At 41.3% G+C, this 20,432-nt stretch overlaps 1 protein-coding gene across 2 annotated transcripts in view; it reads right to left on the bottom strand.

Moving 5' to 3' along the window:
• Positions 1 to 7,434: 7,434 nt before the first annotated feature.
• The window catches only part of LOC139389822 (transmembrane protein 132D-like), a 62,577-nt gene continuing 49,579 nt past the window's right edge, over positions 7,435 to 20,432 (bottom strand). For both annotated transcript variants that reach the window (XM_071136787.1, XM_071136788.1), the window contains 6 exons: positions 18,044 to 18,224; positions 14,846 to 14,989; positions 10,404 to 10,609; positions 9,810 to 10,077; positions 9,296 to 9,487; positions 7,435 to 9,202 (listed from right to left, as the gene is read on the bottom strand). In XM_071136787.1, the coding sequence (XP_070992888.1) occupies positions 7,820 to 9,202; positions 9,296 to 9,487; positions 9,810 to 10,077; positions 10,404 to 10,609; positions 14,846 to 14,989; positions 18,044 to 18,224 (2,374 nt within the window). In that variant the 3' untranslated portion in view covers positions 7,435 to 7,819. The remainder of the gene's footprint in view (positions 9,203 to 9,295; positions 9,488 to 9,809; positions 10,078 to 10,403; positions 10,610 to 14,845; positions 14,990 to 18,043; positions 18,225 to 20,432) is intronic.

Genomic DNA, 20,432 nt, shown 5'->3' with positions numbered 1-20,432 from the left:
CCCGGGAGGCCCCCTAGGCTCCCCAATTCTGACTTTTTTTTGGTGTTTTGACCAAATAGATCAGCTCTGAAAAAAGAGCTCTGCATGCGCTCTGCTCATGGCGCTCTGAGTCTGAGTATCCATAGCAACGGCTCCACTTGGGCTACTCGGCTCAATGAAGAGACATGAGAGTAGTTAGCTAACTATATAACTGTAAACTCAAACAAAACTTAAGGAACACTTCTGACACCATGTTATGATCTTAGTCAGATATGACTGAACTGCGCAGCAGAACACAGGCTCAGCTTCAAAATGTAAATCAAGTTAGCAATAACAGAGCCCTGCCCTTACAGTTATTAATTTAAAAAATAGGCCCTACCCATCCCTCACCCGATGTATAAGTTTGGGGCCTGTCGTCTCCGGTTGCGTAGCAGAGCTCTATAACAGATTAGTCAAAATGTCTAGTCTAGAATCAAACATTTCACATGATCAGTACCATATAACTACATATGCAACAGTGGAACTATTGAATACAAATATCATTCAGATGACAGTACCAGTCAAAAGTTTGGACACCCCTACTTATTCAAAGGTTTTTCTTTATTTTTACTATTTTCTACATTGTAGAATAAAAGTGAAGACATCTAACACATATGGAATCATGTAGTAACCAAAAAAAGTGTTGAACAAATCAAAATATATTTTATATTTGAGATTCTTTAATGTAGCCATCTGTCGTGTCTTTGGCATCATTAAACTGAAGATGAATCTTTATAAAATAACTCTAATTATTATTACGCGATTAAACTGATTAATCACGTAACTGTAATTAACTAGGAAGTCGGGGCACCAAGGAAAATATTCAGATTACACATTTTCCTCAATTTTCAAAATGTTCCTAATATAATTTTTCAGATATTTTTATATCTGATCAATAGTCTTCTGATTAATGAATTATTCTTTACCTCACATTAGTCTCATTCCAAACATCGTAAATTGTTGGTTATCTGCACGAATCCAGTCTTCACTATGAGTCATCCATACATCAATTGTCTTAAATAATTGATTTACTAACTAACTAATCACAGAAGTGCACACACAAACAAACAAAGTAAATGTGGTTACAAGAAATGATAGGGGAATGTGCCCTAGTGGGCTAAACCGGCATGGCGGCTTGTTAGACAAAAGGGGAGTGGGGGTCAGCTGAGAAGTCACTACAGAGTTGATAATTATAACAATTGAAATGCTAATCCTTTGCACATGAACGCTCACTCATTCGGAAACAATTGCAAGCAATATATATATTTATGCTCTGTGTGTCTTCGGGATCTGAAAAGTTTGTTTCTCTCCATGTCGTGGTTAGAATGGATCCTTCAGAGTGACATTCATTCATGTCGTTATAGAATAGATGTTTCGGCGGTTGTCGGTCTTCGCGTTCAATGATACCGAATTCCTAGCTGCAGATTAGTAATTAATATCAAAGACTTGTTCTTATTCTGTCGGTATCGATAGTCTAAGAGTTTAACCACATGGCATGGTTAGAAGAATCAGCAGTCTGGTCTCAAACCTTGGCCCTCTCGTTATCGAGGTAAGCTGGTCTGCAACCTTTGTCCTCTCGTAATTGAGAGCAACATGGTCTGTTGAGAAATTCTCAAAGTGGGGTTTTTATTCTGGAGAGCAGAAAAAGGCTGTCTCATGATGCCAGGTCCTAACTGTGCCCATGGGTGGTCCTCTGATTTAGTTAAACTCAAAGGGAATTGGAGTTTCCTTCATTAAACAGTCCAAAATCACATTACACAATTTTACAAACAGTATCATCTTCACTCATTCATGTTATACAACAATTAGATGTAAATCTCATATCTGAGGCTACATAAACAGCGTTATGGTAATGTGGCCGTATTGTCTCCCATGAGTTTCACAAAATTTTACCAAACGGACCAGTTCGTAGTTGGATTCTTCACCGATCTTTTATACCTTCTCCAGAACATAAATGTTGTTAGGACCTCAAGTTCTGTGAGGTGGAATACATTCCTTTGTTCTCTTCTATGAAAACTTGACTCTCTCTCTATACTGTGGCCATGAGGAGATAATCTCCTCCAGGAATGTATGACCTTTCTCTGACCACAGCAGCCTGGGTGTAGGAGACAGGGAGAGGGGGGTGGGGCTTTCTGTACCCAAAGAGTGCAACGTCATGACACACCCTTTCCCTTGATGACAGCTTTGCACACTCTTGGCATTCTCTCAACCAGCTTCATGAGGTAGCCACCTGGGATGCATTTAAATTATTTTGGGGAATTTCTTTCCTTCTTAATGCATTTGAGCCAATCAGTTGTATGGTGACAAGATAGGGGTGGTAAACAGAAGATAGCCCTATTTGGTAAAAGACCAAGTCCATATTATTGCAACAACTCAAATAAGCAAACGGAAACGAGAGTCCATCATTACTTTAAGACATGAAGGTCAGTCACAACAAAACATTGCTAGAACTTTGAAAGTTTCTTTAAATGCAGTTGCAAAAACCATCAAGCGCTATGATGAAACTGGATCTCAAGAGGACCGCCACAGGAAAGGAAGACCCAGAGTTACCTCTGCTGCAGAGGGTAAGTTCATTAGAGTTAACTGCACCTCCGATTGCAGCCCAAATAAATGCTCCACAGAGTTCAAGTAACAGACACATCTCACCATCAACTGAAGCCAGGCCTTCATGGTCGAATTTATGTAAAGAAACCACTACTAAAGGACACCAATAAGAAGAAGATACTTGCTTGGGCCAAGGAACACGAGCAATGGACATTAGACCGATGGAAATCTGTCAATTTTAGATTCTTGGTTCCAACCGCTGTGTCTTTGTGAGACGCAGAGTAGGTGAACAGATGATCTCTGAATGTATGGTTCCCAAATTGAAGCATGGAGGAGGAGGTGTGGTTGATGCTTATTTATTCAACCCCTCTTAGGCCTCACTCCCCCCTATCTGAGATATCTACTGCAGCCCTCATCCTCCATATACAACACCGTTCTGCCAGTCACATTCTGTTAAAGGTCCCCAAAGCACATACATCCCTGGGTCGTTCGTCTTTTCAGTTCAATTGCAGCTAGCGACTGGAACTAGCAGCAAAAAACACTGAAACTGGACAGTTTTATCTCAATCTCTTCATTCAAAGACTCAACCATGGACACTCTTACTGACAGTTGTGGCTGCTTTGCGTGATGTATTGTTGTCTCTATGTTCTTGCCCTTTGTGCTGTTGTCTGTGCCCAAAAATGTTTGTACCCTGTTTTGTGCTGCTACTATGTTGTGCTGCTGCCATGTAATGTTCCTACCATGTTGTTGTCATGTTGTGTTGCTACCATGCTGTGTTGTCATGTTGTGTTGCTACCATGCTGTGTTGTCATGTGTTGCTGCCATGCTATGTTGTTGTCTTAGGTCTCTCTTCATGTCGTGTTGTGTTCTCTCTTGTCGTGATGTGTGTTTTGTCCTATATTTGATTTATTTTTACTTTTAATCCCCCGTCCCTGCAGGAGGCCTTTTGGTAGGCCGTCATTGTAAATAAGAATTTGTTAACTGACTTGCCTTGTTAAATAAAAAAAATGGTGTGGTGGTGCTTTGCTGGTGACACTGTCAGTAATCTATTTAGAATTCAAGGCACACTTAACCAGCATGGCTACCACAGCATTCTGCAGCGATATGACATCCCATCTGGTTTTCGCTTAGTGGGATTATCATTTGTTTTTCAACAGTACAATGACCCAACACACCTCCAGGCTGTGTAAGTGCTATTTTACCAAGAAGGAGAGTGGAGTGCTGCATCAGATGACCTGGCCTCCACAATCACCCGATCTCAATCCAATTGAGATGGTTTGGGATGAGTTGGACTGATGGGTGAAGGGAAAGTAGCCAACAAGTTCTCAGCATATGTGGAGACTCCTTCAACTGTTGGAAAAGCATTCCTTATGAAGCTGGTTGAGAGAATGCAGAGTGTGCAAAGCTGTCATCAAGGTGAAGTGTGGCTTCTTTGAAGAATCTCAAATATAAAATATATTTATTTGTTTAACCCTTTTCGGTTACTGCATGACTCCATGTGTTATTTCATAGTTTTGATGTCTTCACTATTATTCTACAATGTAGAAAATAGTATTAAATAAATAAGAAAAACCCTTGAATGAGTCCTGGTACTGTATGTTTAATGAAAAATCATATCCGACATTATCAAAAATCAAATCAAACAAATGTACACAATATAAAGACAACAGTGCATATACAAAAATTCCTTGTTGGGTTGCTTCGCTGTCAGATGAATCTCTCTCATATCCAACAGAAATGTTTCAGGAAATTGAAAAAAGTAATATTGTCCCATTAACAAACATACAGTTATGAAATGATAGAGGCTGTTTTGAATACATTTTATTGTTCCTAGAGTATTTTCAGAATACATTGAAGGGAGTACTGCTTTCAATACATGTCAAATTGAGTTATGAGGTTTTCATCAGACAGCGCTGTTATGTTTGTTTACTGGCGGCCCGCAGCTGATTTTTACTTCCAAAGTACTCCCACGCATTATAGATTGACACTATATATATACACAAAGGTATGTGGACACCCCTTAAAATGAGTGGATTTGGCTATTTCAGCCACACCCATTGCTGACAAGTGCATAAAATTGAGCACACAGCCATGCAATCTCCATAGATTAACATTGGCAGTAGAATGGCCTTACTGAAGAGCTCAGTGAATTTCAAAGTGGCACCGTCATAGGATGCCACCTTTCCAACAAGTCAGTTCGTCTTTTTTCTGCCCTGCTAGAGCTGCCGCGGTCAACGGTAAGTGCAGTTATTGTGAAGTGGAAACGTCTAGGAGCAGGAATGACTCAGCTGCGAAGTGGTAGGCCACACAAGCTAACAGAACGGGCCCACCGATTGCTGAAGCGAATAAAAATGGTCTGTCCTCAGTTGAAACACTCACTACCAAGTTCCAAACTGCCTCTGGAAGCAACGTCAGCACACAAACTGTTTGTTGGGATCTTCATGAAATGGGTTTCCATGACCGAGCAGCTGCACACAAGCCTAAGATCACCATGTACAATGCCAAGCTGGAGTGGTGTAAAGCTCGCCGCCATTGGACTCTGGAGCAGTGAAAACACGTTCTTTGGAGTGATGAATCACGCTTCACCATCTTGCAGTCTGATGGACGAATCTGGGTTTGGCGGATGCCAGGAGAACGCTACCAGCCCCAATGCATAGTGCCAACTATAACGTTTGATAGAGGTGGTCTGGGGCTGTTTTTCATGATTTGGGCTAGGCCCCTTGGTTCCAATGAAGGTAAATCTTAACACTACAGCATACGTTATAGACGATTCTGTGCTTCTTCCAATTTTGTGGCAACAGTTTGGGGAAGGCCCTTTCCTGTTTCAGCATGATAATGAATTGGAACGCAGACTGCGAGCCATGCGTAATTGCCCAACATCAGTGCCTGACCTCACTAATGTTGTTGTGGCTGAATGGAAGCAAGACCCCACAGCAATGTTCCAACATCAAGTGGAAAGCCTTCCCAGAAGAGTGGAGGTTGTTATAGCAGCAAAAGGGGACCAACTCCATATTAATTCCCATGATTTTAGAATGAGATGTTCAACGAGTGGTCATGTAGTTTATGTGATTGTGTACAAATGTAAGCAAGGTTTGAAATGATTATGCTATAGTCAAAAATTATATCTGTTTCGGCTTCTTGAAGTCAATTTGCATTCTACAAAGAAAATAATTGGCCGGTGGCTGAATCTAGTTGAAGATCCCTGCTTTAGGGGGTACCACCATGTGAATGTAAAAGGTAAGATACAGTGCCTTGCGAAAGTATTTGGCCCCCTTGAACTTTGTGACCTTTTGCCACATTTCAGGCTTCAAACATAAAGATATAAAACTGTATTTTTTTGTGAAGAATCAACAACAAGTGGGACACAATCATGAAGTGGAACGACATTTATTGGATATTTGAAACTTTTTTAACAAATCAAAAACTGAAAAATTGGGCGTGCAAAATTATTCAGCCCCTTTACTTTCAGTGCAGCCAACTCTCTCCAGAAGTTCAGTGAGGATCTCTGAATGATCCAATGTTGACCTAAATGACTAATGATGATAAATACAATCCACCTGTGTGTAATCAAGTCTCCGTATAAATGCACCTGCACTGTGATAGTCTCAGAGGTCTGTCAAAAGCGCAGAGAGCATCATGAAGAACAAGGAACACACCAGGCAGGTCCGAGATACTGTTGTGAAGAAGTTTAAAGCCGGATTTGGATACAAAAAGATTTCCCAAGCTTTAAACATCCCAAGGAGCACTGTGCAAGCGATAATATTGAAATGGAAGGAGTATCAGACCACTGCAAATCTACCAAGACCTGGCCGTCCCTCTAAACTTTCAGCTCATACATGGAGAAGACTGATCAGAGATGCAGCCAAGAGGTCCATGATCACTCTGGATGAACTGCAGAGATCTACAGCTGAGGTGGGAGACTCTGTCCATAGGACAACAATCAGTCGTATATTGCACAAATCTGGCCTTTATGGAAGAGTGGCAAGAAGAAAGCCATTTCTTAAAGATATCCATAAAAAGTGTTGTTTAAAGTTTGCCACAAGCCACCTGGGAGACACACCAAACATGTGGAAGAAGGTGCTCTGGTCAGATGAAACCAAAATTGAACTTTTTGGCAACAATGCAAAACGTTATGTTTGGCGTAAAAGCAACACAGCTGAACACACCATCCCCACTGTCAAACATGGTGGTGGCAGCATCATGGTTTGGGCCTGCTTTTCTTCAGCAGGGACAGGGAAGATGGTTAAAATTGATGGGAAGATGGATGGAGCCAAATACAGGACCATTCTGGAAGAAAACCTGATGGAGTCTGCAAAAGACCTGAGACTGGGACGGAGATTTGTCTTCCAACAAGACAATGATCCAAAACATAAAGCAAAATCTACAATGGAATGGTTCAAAAATAAACATATCCAGGTGTTAGAATGGCCAAGTCAAAGTCCAGACCTGAATCCAATCGAGAATCTGTGGAAAGAACTGAAAACTGCTGTTCACAAATGCTCTCCATCCAACCTCACTGAGCTCGAGCTGTTTTGCAAGGAGGAATGGGAAAACATTTCAGTCTCTCGATGTGCAAAACTGATAGAGACATACCCCAAGCGACTTACAGCTGTAATCGCAGCAAAAGGTGGCGCTACAAAGTATTAACTTAAGGGGGCTGAATAATTTTGCACGCCCAATTTTTCCGTTTTTGATTTGTTAAAAAAGTTTGAAATATCCAATAAATGTTGTTCCACTTCATGATTGTGTCCCACTTGTTGTTGATTCTTCACAAAAAAATACAGTTTTATATCTTTATGTTTGAAGCCTGAAATGTGGCAAAAGGTCGCAAAGTTCAAGGGGGCCGAATACTTTCGCAAGGCACTGTAATTACATTTTTCACATGCAACAAGACCCTCTGTTTTTTTGTAAAAAAAAAAAGATATTTCAACTGGCCTGAGTAACGTTTTATCCTCTCCACCACACAAAGTGCCATTAGTCGGTTGATGAGAAGCATCCTCACACGTATTCACAGTGTTTTCTCTAATATCTAATACAAAAAATGTCTCTCACAAAGCATTTAAGATATTTACATGTAAGACGCCTTGACATGTAAGACGCCTTGACAGATATTTAAAACTAACCACAAATAATGAATAAGTATAACCACTTGCGGTGATGCTCCTTATGTTGTCTGCTTTTATCCATAAATAAAGGCATTGAGGCAATCAAAGCCACATACACACCCACAGTTGGGGTGAAACGGTCCCTTTATGTATTATAAATGGTCCACAGGTTCTGTGATGGGCACTTGGGGTTCAACATAGTTCTCCTCCTTCCCCACCCAGTGGATGCCATGGCCGTTCTCTCTGGGGAGGTGTGGGGAGTGCTCACGATCCAGAGAGGCAAAGGTGGTGAACTGGACCCTCTTCCTCTTGGTGGTGGGGGAGTGGAGGGACTCAGTGCGGTTCATGGGCTTGGCCCCGAGGGAGCCCCCACAGACCAAAGGAGAGGAGGGTCTAGAGGAGGCTAGGCAGCTGGGCTGCCTGGGCAGAGAGGCAGTCTTATCAGGCCCAATGTCTATGACTGTTGTGGTGCTGTGGTCATCTTGCTGGAGGGGAGTGCCAGGCACATTCATCACCAGCTCTGCATCAGTGCCCAGCCACACCCAGTCGTGCCTGTGCCCTGTGGGCTCCTGGCCATGAGAGGAGGGATGTTTGTGCCTGAACTTTACTACGTAAGAGATGCAGTTCACCAAGAAGACCAGGATGGCCAGGCAGAAGACCCCCAGCAGAGCGTACATGCCGATCTCCAAGTCTGAGAGAGGCCGGTTAGACAGCATGTCCTCATTGCCCATGTCCACCTCGACTCGCTCCTGGTCAGGCACCTCCACCTGAGAGGGGAAGTTATTGTAGTTGATCAGGTTACCAAGTGTCTTCACAGTGCTACTGACTGCAACACTACCTATACCTCCAATTAGCCCATTGTCTGTCCCCTCAGCTGTGCCATAGTCACTAGGGCTGCTAACATCACTGTCATTGATGGGGCTGGCAGGACTGTTGATGGTTGCAGCATTTAAGAAACTTCCTGATTCACTCGCCCTCCCCATTCCGCCGTGGCTGCTGCCACCGCTGGACATGCTCCCCGGAGTGGCGTCTGGCTCACTGGATTTGGCTGTTGTGGTGACCTTGCGCATGGCGCTCTCCTCCCGCTCTGAGGCTGAGCTGCTGGGCAGGGGCTGCTGTGGCTGCTGTTGCTTCCTCTCACTGTCCACCTCCTCCCCATCATTCCCATAGTCACTGCTGCTGTCCTTACTACTGCCACTGCCAACCCCACCTCCACTACTGCTGCTACTGTTGCTGCTACTATTGCTGGAAAAGCGCCGGCTGTTGACCTGGAACTTGACCTTGAGGCTGCCGCTGCCCACGGCCAGCGAGCTCTTCCGTTTGGACTTCTGGCAAGCCTCACAGATGGCCATCTCCACCCTGACCAGCACACCCTGTCCCTCGCCCTCTGCCACCACTGCAGGCGGGGAGCCCTGCACCGACACCACGCCCTGGTCCAGAGAGGTCAGTGTCACGCGGTAGTAGGCCGGGTCATAAATGTCCAAAGGGGTCAGGGAGCCATCGCTGAACTGGACCCAGGAACTAACCACAGCCTTCTGTATAATAACAAACAATATTTAATATCATTAAACTCAAAAAGTATACCTGTGTCTGATCTGATTGTCATTCAAGAAGATCATAAACAGCACCTGTTTGGGGCTCTGCAGCACTTCCTGTATGGTTGCCGTGGCGAGGATGGCCCTGTTGCTTCCTGGGCTGAGCTGCAGGGACAGAGCCAGGCCGGTGACCAGTTGCACCCCCAGCTCTGTGATGGTCACTTTGTCATTCCCTACTGTCACGGTCTTCTCTGCCAAGATGGAGTCTGAGAGGGGGGAGAACACCTTCGCGGGCACAAAAAACAGAGTGAATTAAATATCACAATGTAAATATCACGTCATGATAATATGGGGCGGCAGGGTAGCCTAGTGGTTAGAGCGAACTTAAAGTTCAAACCCCCGAGCTGACAAGGTACAAATCTGTCGTTCTGTGAACAGGCAGTTAACCCACTGTTCCCAGGCCGTCATTGAAAATAAGAATTTGTTCTTAACTGACTTGCCTGGTTAAATAAAGGTAAAATAAAAAAAATAAAAAATGTCGCCTCTATAGTTAAAGGCCCATTTAAACATGCAGTCAGTCAGGCTTCCCACCAGGCCTGATGGTTACCTGGATGGAGGTGGTCCCCATGTCTTGTCCTGACAGCACCCTGCCTGCCTGCAGTCTGGCGATACGAGGGTCCTCCACCTTGAGGAAATGGCGCACAAGCCTGGTGACGTCCACCTGCCAGTCTGAGCCCAGAAAGTAGACCTGGGGCTCCCGGGGGTCCGACTGCTCGGCTATGAAGTGTGTGATCACACGCACAAGGGCATGCTGGAACTGCAACATGCAGCCTTTACCCTTCTTATCCTCCTCCTCATCACTGTTCCAGCTGAGCCTAGGGAATTAATAGAAACACTCTGAATTAGGCTACAGCACACGTCACACCTGTCACAAAACACACACGCAAGCATGCACACACATATCCTGTGCCCTGTCCCTAATCACTGTTTCCCATTTTAATTCTCTCACTCTGTAGATTGGATCACATTGAGTTATTTTAATACATTATGTAATGGTATTAAAACACAAGCCTGATCTCGTTGAGAAATATTATTTGTGATAAAAACATACACTAATTTTAGAGTTAGGGCTTCCTTTTAAGCCACTAGACTTCACTGTGTGCCAGGAATGGGGGTGGCTGGTGGGTGGGCTCTACTGTACCTCTTGCTGGTCATGATGGGCACCCTCCATCCCTTGATTTGGCTGAGCTCTGTGTCAGACACCTCGATCTGGAGGGGCAGCCGTGGGATCCACACATTCATCTCCAGCTGGGCACTCAGGTAGCTGTAGGTGAAGTTCACCATCATCCTCACCTTGCCCTTCATCTCCTTCCCATTCACAAACACGTAGTCACACCTGTCTGACACCTGGACAGGGGACGAGCACAAATAACAGCAATAGTTAAACATCAAAACAGGCCTTACCAAAACATACATTCCCTGTCATTTATGCTATTTATGGGTGAATATGTTATACTATATATTCAGATTAAGCATGTTACCAGCTTCTAAATTAAACTACTGTATGTACAGATTTGTTCTATTAAACATTAAATATAGCATTTATTTGTAAATCAGTGGTGTGAAAGTGGAACTCTCTTGGTCTTTAAATGATAGAGAGATCTTATATGATGCTAAATTACACCAATGAAAAGGAGAGATAATGAAACCAGACATTAAGTTATCCTTAACCGAGGACAAATAGTTCCCAGAGCTTTAATGAACTCAACAAATGGTTCTGCCGTATCTTAGCAGTGCATGCCCCACTATGGTAATACAGTCAAACAGCTGTAAGAAACTGCTACACTGAACACAAGGCGAAGGCCATAATAAGATATAACATTGAAATGTATGTTAATCCAATAACACACTGTGCTATATTGGACAGAAATCCTTCACAACCTTATCCAAGAACACAGTCATTACATTTTAATTTCTTATGTAACCTTGGTTAGCAGTTTCTGTCAGCCCATTGAGAAATTTCATGCATTTTTTTAAACCATGGAAAACATACTGCAGGTTCAGCCCGGTTCTATCAAAGTTCCTTGCTTAAAGGAATTGGATCCTTTATGGAGCATTGAAATTCCGTTATCATTGGCTCCCTCCCGTAAGTGCTCAGGGGGGTAAAGAAAAATGGCCTTGACTTTGACAGACTCAAGGGAGGAATGCAAATAGAAGAGATTCCTACTCTACCTATCCATGCACTCAGCAGTTAGAAGATGCATCGTCAGAGTAATGTCCTGTTTGTTGTGGGGGATCCTGTGATATTTTATAGTCAGCAAGTAGCTGACAAAAATTACCTTGCACACTAACTAAAACTCTGTTTTGGTTAAAAGACTATCGAATGTTCCACATGGCAAATTGAGTTGGAAGGGGAGTAAAAGTGTGTTGCTGCAGTTTCTCATCCAAGCAAATGTATGAACAATTGTACAACGGGTGGTTCTAATCCTGAATGCTGATTGGTTAAAACCATAATCCAGCAGGTGTCTATTACACAAGTTACCACCGGCTAAATCTATGATGTTAAAATGTCTATTTACTCTGTTCCATCTGACGGAGCAATCCACTGTCTCATCAGCCCAGCCAAGCAATTTATCAACTTGATCTCCACTATAAAAAGCATCTAGACATAATCTCACATTTCTTTAAGACTAGCATTTAGTTTTCAACAGTGTAGATTTGCATAAACCTTGCTGTCTGTCTCTCTGACATTAGCAACATTGTTTCAATATTCAAATTCGATCTCCAGCTGTCACATAGTAATGAACGTGTCGGGACGAGACAGACAGCGTTTCTCGGCCAGTCGAAATCATCATCAATCAATTGCCATAATTTTTAAGGATATATATACAAAGAAATGTCAATTGAAAAAGGGTCAAACGAAACAAAGTGCAGCTAGTTTGCAGTCTTTCCATCTTCAGTTTGAAGTAATTATGTGTTGTTGGCTAGCTCTTCTGAACAACAGTGTCCTGACGAGAGAGCACATTTTCTATGCCAGGCAAAATCGCGCCTCATTAGCTCATTGTTATGGATGTATCCAAATAAATGTCTCTAGAAAACAGCTTCAACAAATACAAAGGCAGCTACTGTTGTTATTCTGGCAGCACTGTTTGATGTGACAGTAAGTTAGCCATTGTTGGCTAGCTAGCAAGCAAGGGATAGGAACGTTGCCAGCCAGTATGGCAATCGAACATTTAGAACGAATGACTGGGTCACGTCCATAGATACAAAACAAAAAGACTGAACGACTGGTTTGCGTCCATAGATACAGAACAAAAAGACTGAACGACTGGTTTGCGTACATAGATACAGAACAAAAAACTGAACGACTGATTTGTGTCCATAGATACAGAACAAAAAGACTGAACGACTGGTTTGTGTCCATAGATACCGAACAAAAAGACTGAACGACAGGTCGCATTTCTGGCAACCGAACCGATAGAACGAACGACCAGCCAGCTTGGGTAGCATTCTTAGATTTGTGTCGGGACTATATCTTGTGGAAGGATGAAATAAATTCATCAAAATAACATTTTGTATGAAAATATGTCAATCATTATTTGAATATGATGGTCACTTAGTTTTGGGCGTAACAACACCTGTGCTGATATATACTCCAGACACCGTCTTTCCAGGCATTATCACTTAATTGCCCGTGCCAGTATGCACTGATCTTTTTCCAATGAGGTCATGAAGAGTTTTCATGAATAGTTTTCATCCAGAGACAGTAGACAAGGTCAGACAATCATCCCTAATCTAAGAGCCCAGTTACTTTCTTAGGTAAGAGCTCTCTTCCTCCCATCTCCAAGCTACTCCATATTAGTTCAATCTCACTGACAGCCTCAAGCTCTTCCATGTTTACATGGCAACATTACCAAATCATTTTCCAAAGATATTTACTTCAAAAGGTGTTTTGAAGTGCTGATCCAAGTCTCTTGCAAGTCTCCCAAGACATAATCTCAGCATGGAGCACATAATATCACTCAGTGTTCTACCATGAAACCATGTCTGAAATGTACGTTTCATTTGATCTATGCCATTTGTCTTTCATCACTTCATGCAGTATCAAGGCAGAGTGAGAAAATCTCTCTTTCAGGTCAACAAGATTCATTTCATTTGCATCTTTCTCTTGACTCACAAACATTTATCAGTAACTGTGCTGACAGAGTGAATACCAACTGCATGGATAAGTGATCTCCACCCCCAAAAATCTAAGGTTGCAGTGAGTATACTGTATTCATTACACAAGAAGCTACAAATTGACAGAGAATATACTTCTATTAATACCCATTTTAAAGATAACTGTTTTTTAAATATTTGACGTGCCAGATTCATCTTAATCTCAAGGCATTTCACACAAGTACTCAAGTGTCCATTACTCACAACTGACAAAGCAAATGTTTCTATACCTCTGAAAAGCCTTTTCATCATGGCAGATTTGACTTTGTTTTAGCATTTCAGACCAGAGAAAATAAAACGGAATAAAGCCTTGCCATTTATCATCGGCAGATTTCATACTCTTTTCACATGCGTCATAAGAGCAAAGATATCTGAGTGGAGCTGCTAAACTAAGAAGCTTAGGGAGAATTTTTGCTACTAAAGCTTACTTATACATCTGATCAGCAAACAAACACTATAAGCTTTAAGTCTAAGCTTGGGCCAACTATAAAGGGTCATTCATCTTTTAAATGCATGAATAGTGATTTACATTTTGTTGTCACTATCATAATCCCAATGATCTCATATCTATTCCATTACTTTACAAAACAGACATCACTTATTTCCTGTGGTCATGTACTAATGGATTTCTTCAAATACAAAACAACAGACAAATGGGTGGATAAGCCGTTGTTTATGTTAACTTATGTTAGTACACAGAGCAAGGTGCATAATTACACTTACATTGACCGAATGTAGATTAATGGCTGTAATAAAGGGATATTGTGCAACGACAACAACACGCACTGTGAAGTGTTTGTTCTTCCTTTGTTTCCCTGTCATGTCCTGTTGTGTTCATTTCAGTTCAGCAGCTGATGGGCATGATGGAGGACGTCACTCACTGTTTGTTTTGTGATGTGGAAGAGAGCATGTGCAGAGGTGACTTTGGTACAACTTCTTTGCCTTTAGCAATCACCCCCCCCCCCCCCCCCCCCCCCCCCCTCTTACACCCACACTAAATTGCCCTCCTCCTGTCTCATAGTCTTGGGGCAGCTAGACAGGACACACACGGCACTCTAACCACAGTCAAAACAGGCTGGTAACCACATGACTAGAAATCTTCTCCTTGGTTGTTGGACATGTTTATTCACACCACAGATCTGCAAAGTATCCTGGCAGTGACACCTGTGTAAAGTAAGGAAGCTTTCAGTAAAAGAAGTGAAGGTGAATGTTAGAGTAGCCCCATAATCTCGGTGTTGCTCTGTGTTTAGCAACTGAGTCTGACAGCTTCATAGCAACACCTTAGAGAAACACACTCACCTTATTTCTGTGTTAAAGTCCTAAGTACCTCCACACTAAGCCATGGTTTTAGCACACATACACCCTTTACCCAAGGATAAATTCCAGGGGACAATGTGGCATCAACCGGCAGGCGGCCAGCAGTACCTTCAGGATGTCCTCATCAGTGGAGCTGCAGTTGGTGAAGTCTGAGACGTCAGTGACTGACCCGTCCTCCTCCACAGCCACAGTCCTGACAGGCAACACCACCTTCTTCCCAGTCAGCACCGCCGTGTTCAGGATCTCTGTGTCCTAAAGGGAAGACATCATCAGTCTGGAAATAGGTTTAATAAGATGTAACCACTCATGGTTAAGATATAAACTTGTTGTAGGCAGGGGGAGCAGGGGAGAAATTCCCATCGCTAGTACAAATACATATTTGATTTATTAAACTGTCAAATTAAATGCTATTAGTCACATGCTTCGTAAACAACAGGTGTGGATTAACAGTGAAATGCATTTCCCAACAATGCGGAGAGAAAGAAAATAGAGAAATAATAGAAGCAATAATCAATACACAGTGAGTAATGATAACTTGGCTATATACATGAGGTACAAGTACCGGGTAATGTGCAGGGGTACGAGGTAATTTAGGTAGATATGTACAGTACCAGTCAAAAGTTTGGACACACCTACTCATTCAAGGGTTTTTCTTTATTATTACTATTTTCTACATTGTAGAATAATAGTGAAGACATCAAAACTATGAAATAACACAGGTGACTACCTCATGATGCTGGTTGAGAGAATAAGGTGTGCAAAGCTGTCATCAAGGCAAAGGGTTGCTACTTTTAAGAATCTCAAATATAAAATATATTTTGATTTGTTTTAACACGTTTTTGGTTACTACATGATTCCATATGTATTATTTCATAGTTGTGATGTCTTCACTATTATTCTACAATGTATAAAATAGTACAAATAAAGGGAAAACCCCTTGAATGAGTAGGTGTGTCCAAACTTTTGACTGGTACTGTAAACATATATAATTATTATTTTATTGGCAATATAATTGTAGCTCCAACCAATATTTAACCATTTTCAGCAGCTCATAGTGCTGAGTGCTAGATCAGTACAGACCTAATGGCCCTCTTGCCAAACATCTATTATCCTCATGTTAGGCTCTCAGCCTGAGGTCACCATCTAATCCGTGATTGAAATGAAGGAAGTCAAAGTCCTGAAAAAAAATCACAGTACCAGTGCCTTCATATTTCAGTGCCTTTTATCTGTATTATATTTTCAGATACTGTTTATTGTATGATACGACAAGATTTATTGAAAGACAATCAGGGTTTTTCCTGTTCACAAACATTAATTTACATGAAGCCATTAAATACATTTATGAACAAAATGGCCAAAAGATGTATCACAAAATAAGATTTTTTTTTTGGAAGATATGGTTTTGAAAAAAGTATTACTACACAGAAATGCTAAATCTCCCATGACAACAAACAATAGTGGTTTAAGAGGTCAGCAGGGCCTCTTGATTGCAGTAGCACAAAGGGCTAAGAGCAGATAGAGTATTGTAATGACAACTGCTCATAACATTACTTATTTAGTTACGGTATAGAGATTATATGATGTATTAATTGCAGAGATCCTATATTAAGAGAAAGAAAACACACACAAAAAACAACAATAGTGAAGCATCGGTCAGAGACTGGCAACCTCCTTGTACATCATTATGACACAGAGGCATCAATGTCATGAGTGCACAGTGAATTAGGTCCCGTTACCAACAATAGATCTCATAGATACAATTGTTGTTGGTGGCCTCATTCAAGGCAAACATAATTTACAATAGCACATTTCACAGGTGAAAATAATACATGCATATTCAAATCAGGTGTAAAATCATTGGCATGCTTGATAAAGATGAGAAGAAAAAAAACAGTATAAAATTATACAAATACTGAGCTTTATTGTACGCTAAGGCTTTGAGTTTCTCCTTAACCCTATTTAATGGTGAGAAAGTGGAAAATATCTGCACCTTTTTTATGAAACACCATTTTCTACCACCATGCTAGAGTGGCTAAACGCTAAATACATCAAGGATTAGCATTTAGCCACTCTAGCATGGTGGTGGAAAATGGTGTTTCATAAAAAAGGTATGCATATTTTCTTCTCGCCTTGTCTTGTCTTCTTTTCTGTCTTCTCGCTGCAGTTGTACATAGTCCATCGGTATATAGCCCACCCAATTTACCTACCTCATCCCCATACTGTTTTTATTTTATTTACTTTTCTGCTCTTTTGCACACCAGTATCTCTACCTGCACATGTTCATCTGATCATTTATCACTCCAGTGTTAATCTGCTAAATTGTAATTATTCACTCCTATGGCCTATTTATTGCCTACCTCCTCATGCCTTTTGCACACAATGTATATAGATTCTTTTTTTTCTACTATGTTATTGACTTGTTTATTGTTAATTGTTTACTCCATGTGTAACTCTGTGTTGTTGTCTGTTCACACTGCTATGCTTTATCTTGGCCAGGTCGCAGTTGCAAATGACAACTTGTTCTCAACTAGCCTACCTGGTTAAATAAAGGTGAAATAAAAAAATACAAAAATAAAATTAAATAAAGTTAAGGAGGATATCAAAGCCTTTGCAGCCTGAATGGAGATTATTTTAAGTACGAACTGGTCGCCGGGGCTAACAAGTGTATTATTGGCTGGCCAAATCAAGCCCAGACGATAGTTGAGATCCATGAAGCCCACTCGAGTCTGCCCAGGCTAATTGGGAGGGATCTTAGACCATTCCTTCATACAGAATCATACATATCTTTCGTCTGCACTTACAGACTACCCTCTTCAAATGAAACCACAGGTTTTCAATGGGGTTTAAGTCCAGAGACTGAGATGGTCAAAGCAAAATGTTTTGCAATGTCCTTTTCAGTCTCCGGACTTTGAAAACCTTTGAAAGGGCAGTCCATAAGCACAGATGAAGGATATCAAGGATCTGGAAAGATGTATGAAGGAATGGTTTAATGTCCCTCCCAATGTGTTCTCCAATCTCATAAAACCTTTTAGAAAAAAGTCTCAATAGCGTATTGAGAACAGGGGTGCCAATAATTCGGAACCCTATCTTTTTTAGATTTGTGTTACTTGTTAAACAAAATATATTTCTCTGAGCAATTGTATTAGTATTAAATAATATAATTTCTTCAATTGTTTTGCACACATTATACCTTACTATTTGAATAATTTATTTTATACAGTCTTTTTTGCAAATCTTTATCAATGGTGTCAATAATTTTTTGGCCTGACTGTAGATGCTAGAGATGAGTTGTCAGTCGGTGCTCACCATGACGAGTGTGGCCAGGCCCACAAAGTCTCTCTGGGTGGTGTAGATCTCCATGGAACCCTCCTTCCCCCCATCCCTGGTGTCTGCGGGCAACTCCAGGCGCCATGTGATGACCTGGCTGTCTGATTGGCTGCTCTGCTCCTCCACCTCAAAGTCCATCTGTAGGACCTCCAGTAGACTGCTGTCCAGCCTGAGAGAATATAGAAGAAACAGGATCAGACTGGGACTGTCACTGCCAGAGGAACTCATTCAGCGCGTCTTAACTCAAGCTATTATATGTGGTTGTTTCGGTAAGCGGAGATAAACATTATTCATGGCCGGGAAGTAAACATTTTTAAAAGAAAGGAGAAGAATGGTGCTACCATAAACAGTCAAGGTAGGACAGCAAAGCCTAAAGTAATCAAGATGACACAGCAGTGATCCTGACACAGCAGCCACAGTGTAAACAGAGACAAGAAAAGCAATAAAGAATTGATAGAGGGTGGGAGGATCTGGGTTCCTCAATCAAATATGCCCTGGGACACTAGGAGGCTGTTATCATTAGTGTATGGATAGCATTGTTTACACTCAAGAGAAATAAGGAAATACTCATTTGATTAATGTCTGTTTCATCATGCAATAATAATGATTTAATTCCTTGGTATTTTGCCCTTCATCAAAATAACAACAAAAACGTATCTTCCTTCCAAAGTCGTCAGAAGCATAAAACAAGATTATCCACACAAGGGGGTCATTTAATGTTCTTTCCCACATTCATTTCCTGTAGGGCATGACCAGCGGAGCATGACAAATGAGCATCAGGGATTTGATTGTGTGTGAGACACCAGATTAATGAGATGAACAATCCTCCTCCCCTGAAACCTATTACCTCTAAAAAGACACATGTGCCACTGCAGGCGCCAGGCAGAGGGAGGATGGACGCATGAGCTAAATAGGATAGATACTCAGCTCATACCTGTAAAGTTCTCTGATAGCCTGATGCTCGCAATGTACACTAGAATGCCTTGAATAGGACTAGGATAGGATCCCCTCTAATCTGATGAATCTGTCCAAAGTCTCTAAAGTGAAACATCTGTAAAGCATTACAGAGAGAGTGTTAGGCCTGTTTTAACTGAAAGTATGTTAGATCATCATCATTAACATGGGGATTGACAGTAATGGGTGAGTGCAGTGAATGGGTTTAAACAGCTTTTAACTATGGACTTTGAACACAGTCAAGTAAGGTGTCATGAACTCATGAGATCCCACTTGACTCATAATATTGCGCAGCTGGAACTTTGACAATACAAAGTATAATTTCTATTCCTTTGCAACTCCCTATGAAAACACACTACTGAATAGAACCTGCTCCACTCACTCTCAAGGCAGTCCTGTATCCAGCACACCCCCTTCTTCCCCACCTCAAGCCCTTACATTTGCACACAACCAACTGACAAATATTTTCAAATGTACCGTGCGTGTTGCCTTCAAAGTCGAATGCAAGCACAAAGCACCTTCTAATGAGTTCTCTAAGAGCTTTTAAAAAATTCTACACACCATATGTAAAGACATAAAAAAAAATAGATTTACTGTAATTAAATAATCTTAGCAAATTAAACAAAAATAGAGACACAAACTACAACATTATTTTAATGTGAATACTTTATGTAAATGAGATATTTCTTTATTTCATTTTCAATACATTTGCTACAATTCCTAAAAACATATTTTCACTCTGTCACCATGGAGGATTGTGTTTAATCAATTTTGAATTAGGGCTGTAACACAAAATGTGGAATAAGTCAATAGGTATGAATACTTTCTGAAAGCACTTTACCCCCCCCCCCCCCCCTCTAAAGTATACATTAAAATGGATTACATTGAATTGTACACATTACAATAATTGTACCAATTACAGAAAAAAGATCAGCATTGTCAAAATGTTTTCATACATATTGTTAAGAAACCATTAACTATCCTGTTCATATGGTTGCACTCGCAAAGTCTAGAGGTCTTTGTCCTATTTAACTGCTCTGTAACCTGATTTAAGATGTGCAGCTATGGGGGAAATCAGCGTATGTGTCTAGGTGTTCAATGTACATGTTCCCAGGGAAACAGCAACCTTACATTGGTCCAGGGCCAGCCCTGTCTCTGTTGATCTCTTGGTCGGTCAGTCCAAGCTGATTATTATTTGTTCAGCTGGTGACAAAACATAAATACTGTATGTACAAAAATGAAAAATATCAAAAGCATGCACAAACTAAAAAACAAACAAACGAGCAGCCTGAGGCTGTGGGATGCGATGGATCCCAAATGAATACAACCACTAACATCAAAAAAACTTTTTTATGCAATGTGGCTGAGGCAACAGATCAGAACGTTTAGATTCAAATGTTGATAAACTATTCAG

Source organism: Oncorhynchus clarkii, chromosome 30 (genome assembly GCF_045791955.1).
Source record: "Oncorhynchus clarkii lewisi isolate Uvic-CL-2024 chromosome 30, UVic_Ocla_1.0, whole genome shotgun sequence".
In the NCBI taxonomy this organism is placed as follows: Eukaryota; Metazoa; Chordata; class Actinopteri; order Salmoniformes; family Salmonidae; genus Oncorhynchus; species Oncorhynchus clarkii.
This window is presented reverse-complemented; position numbering and strand designations above follow the sequence as displayed.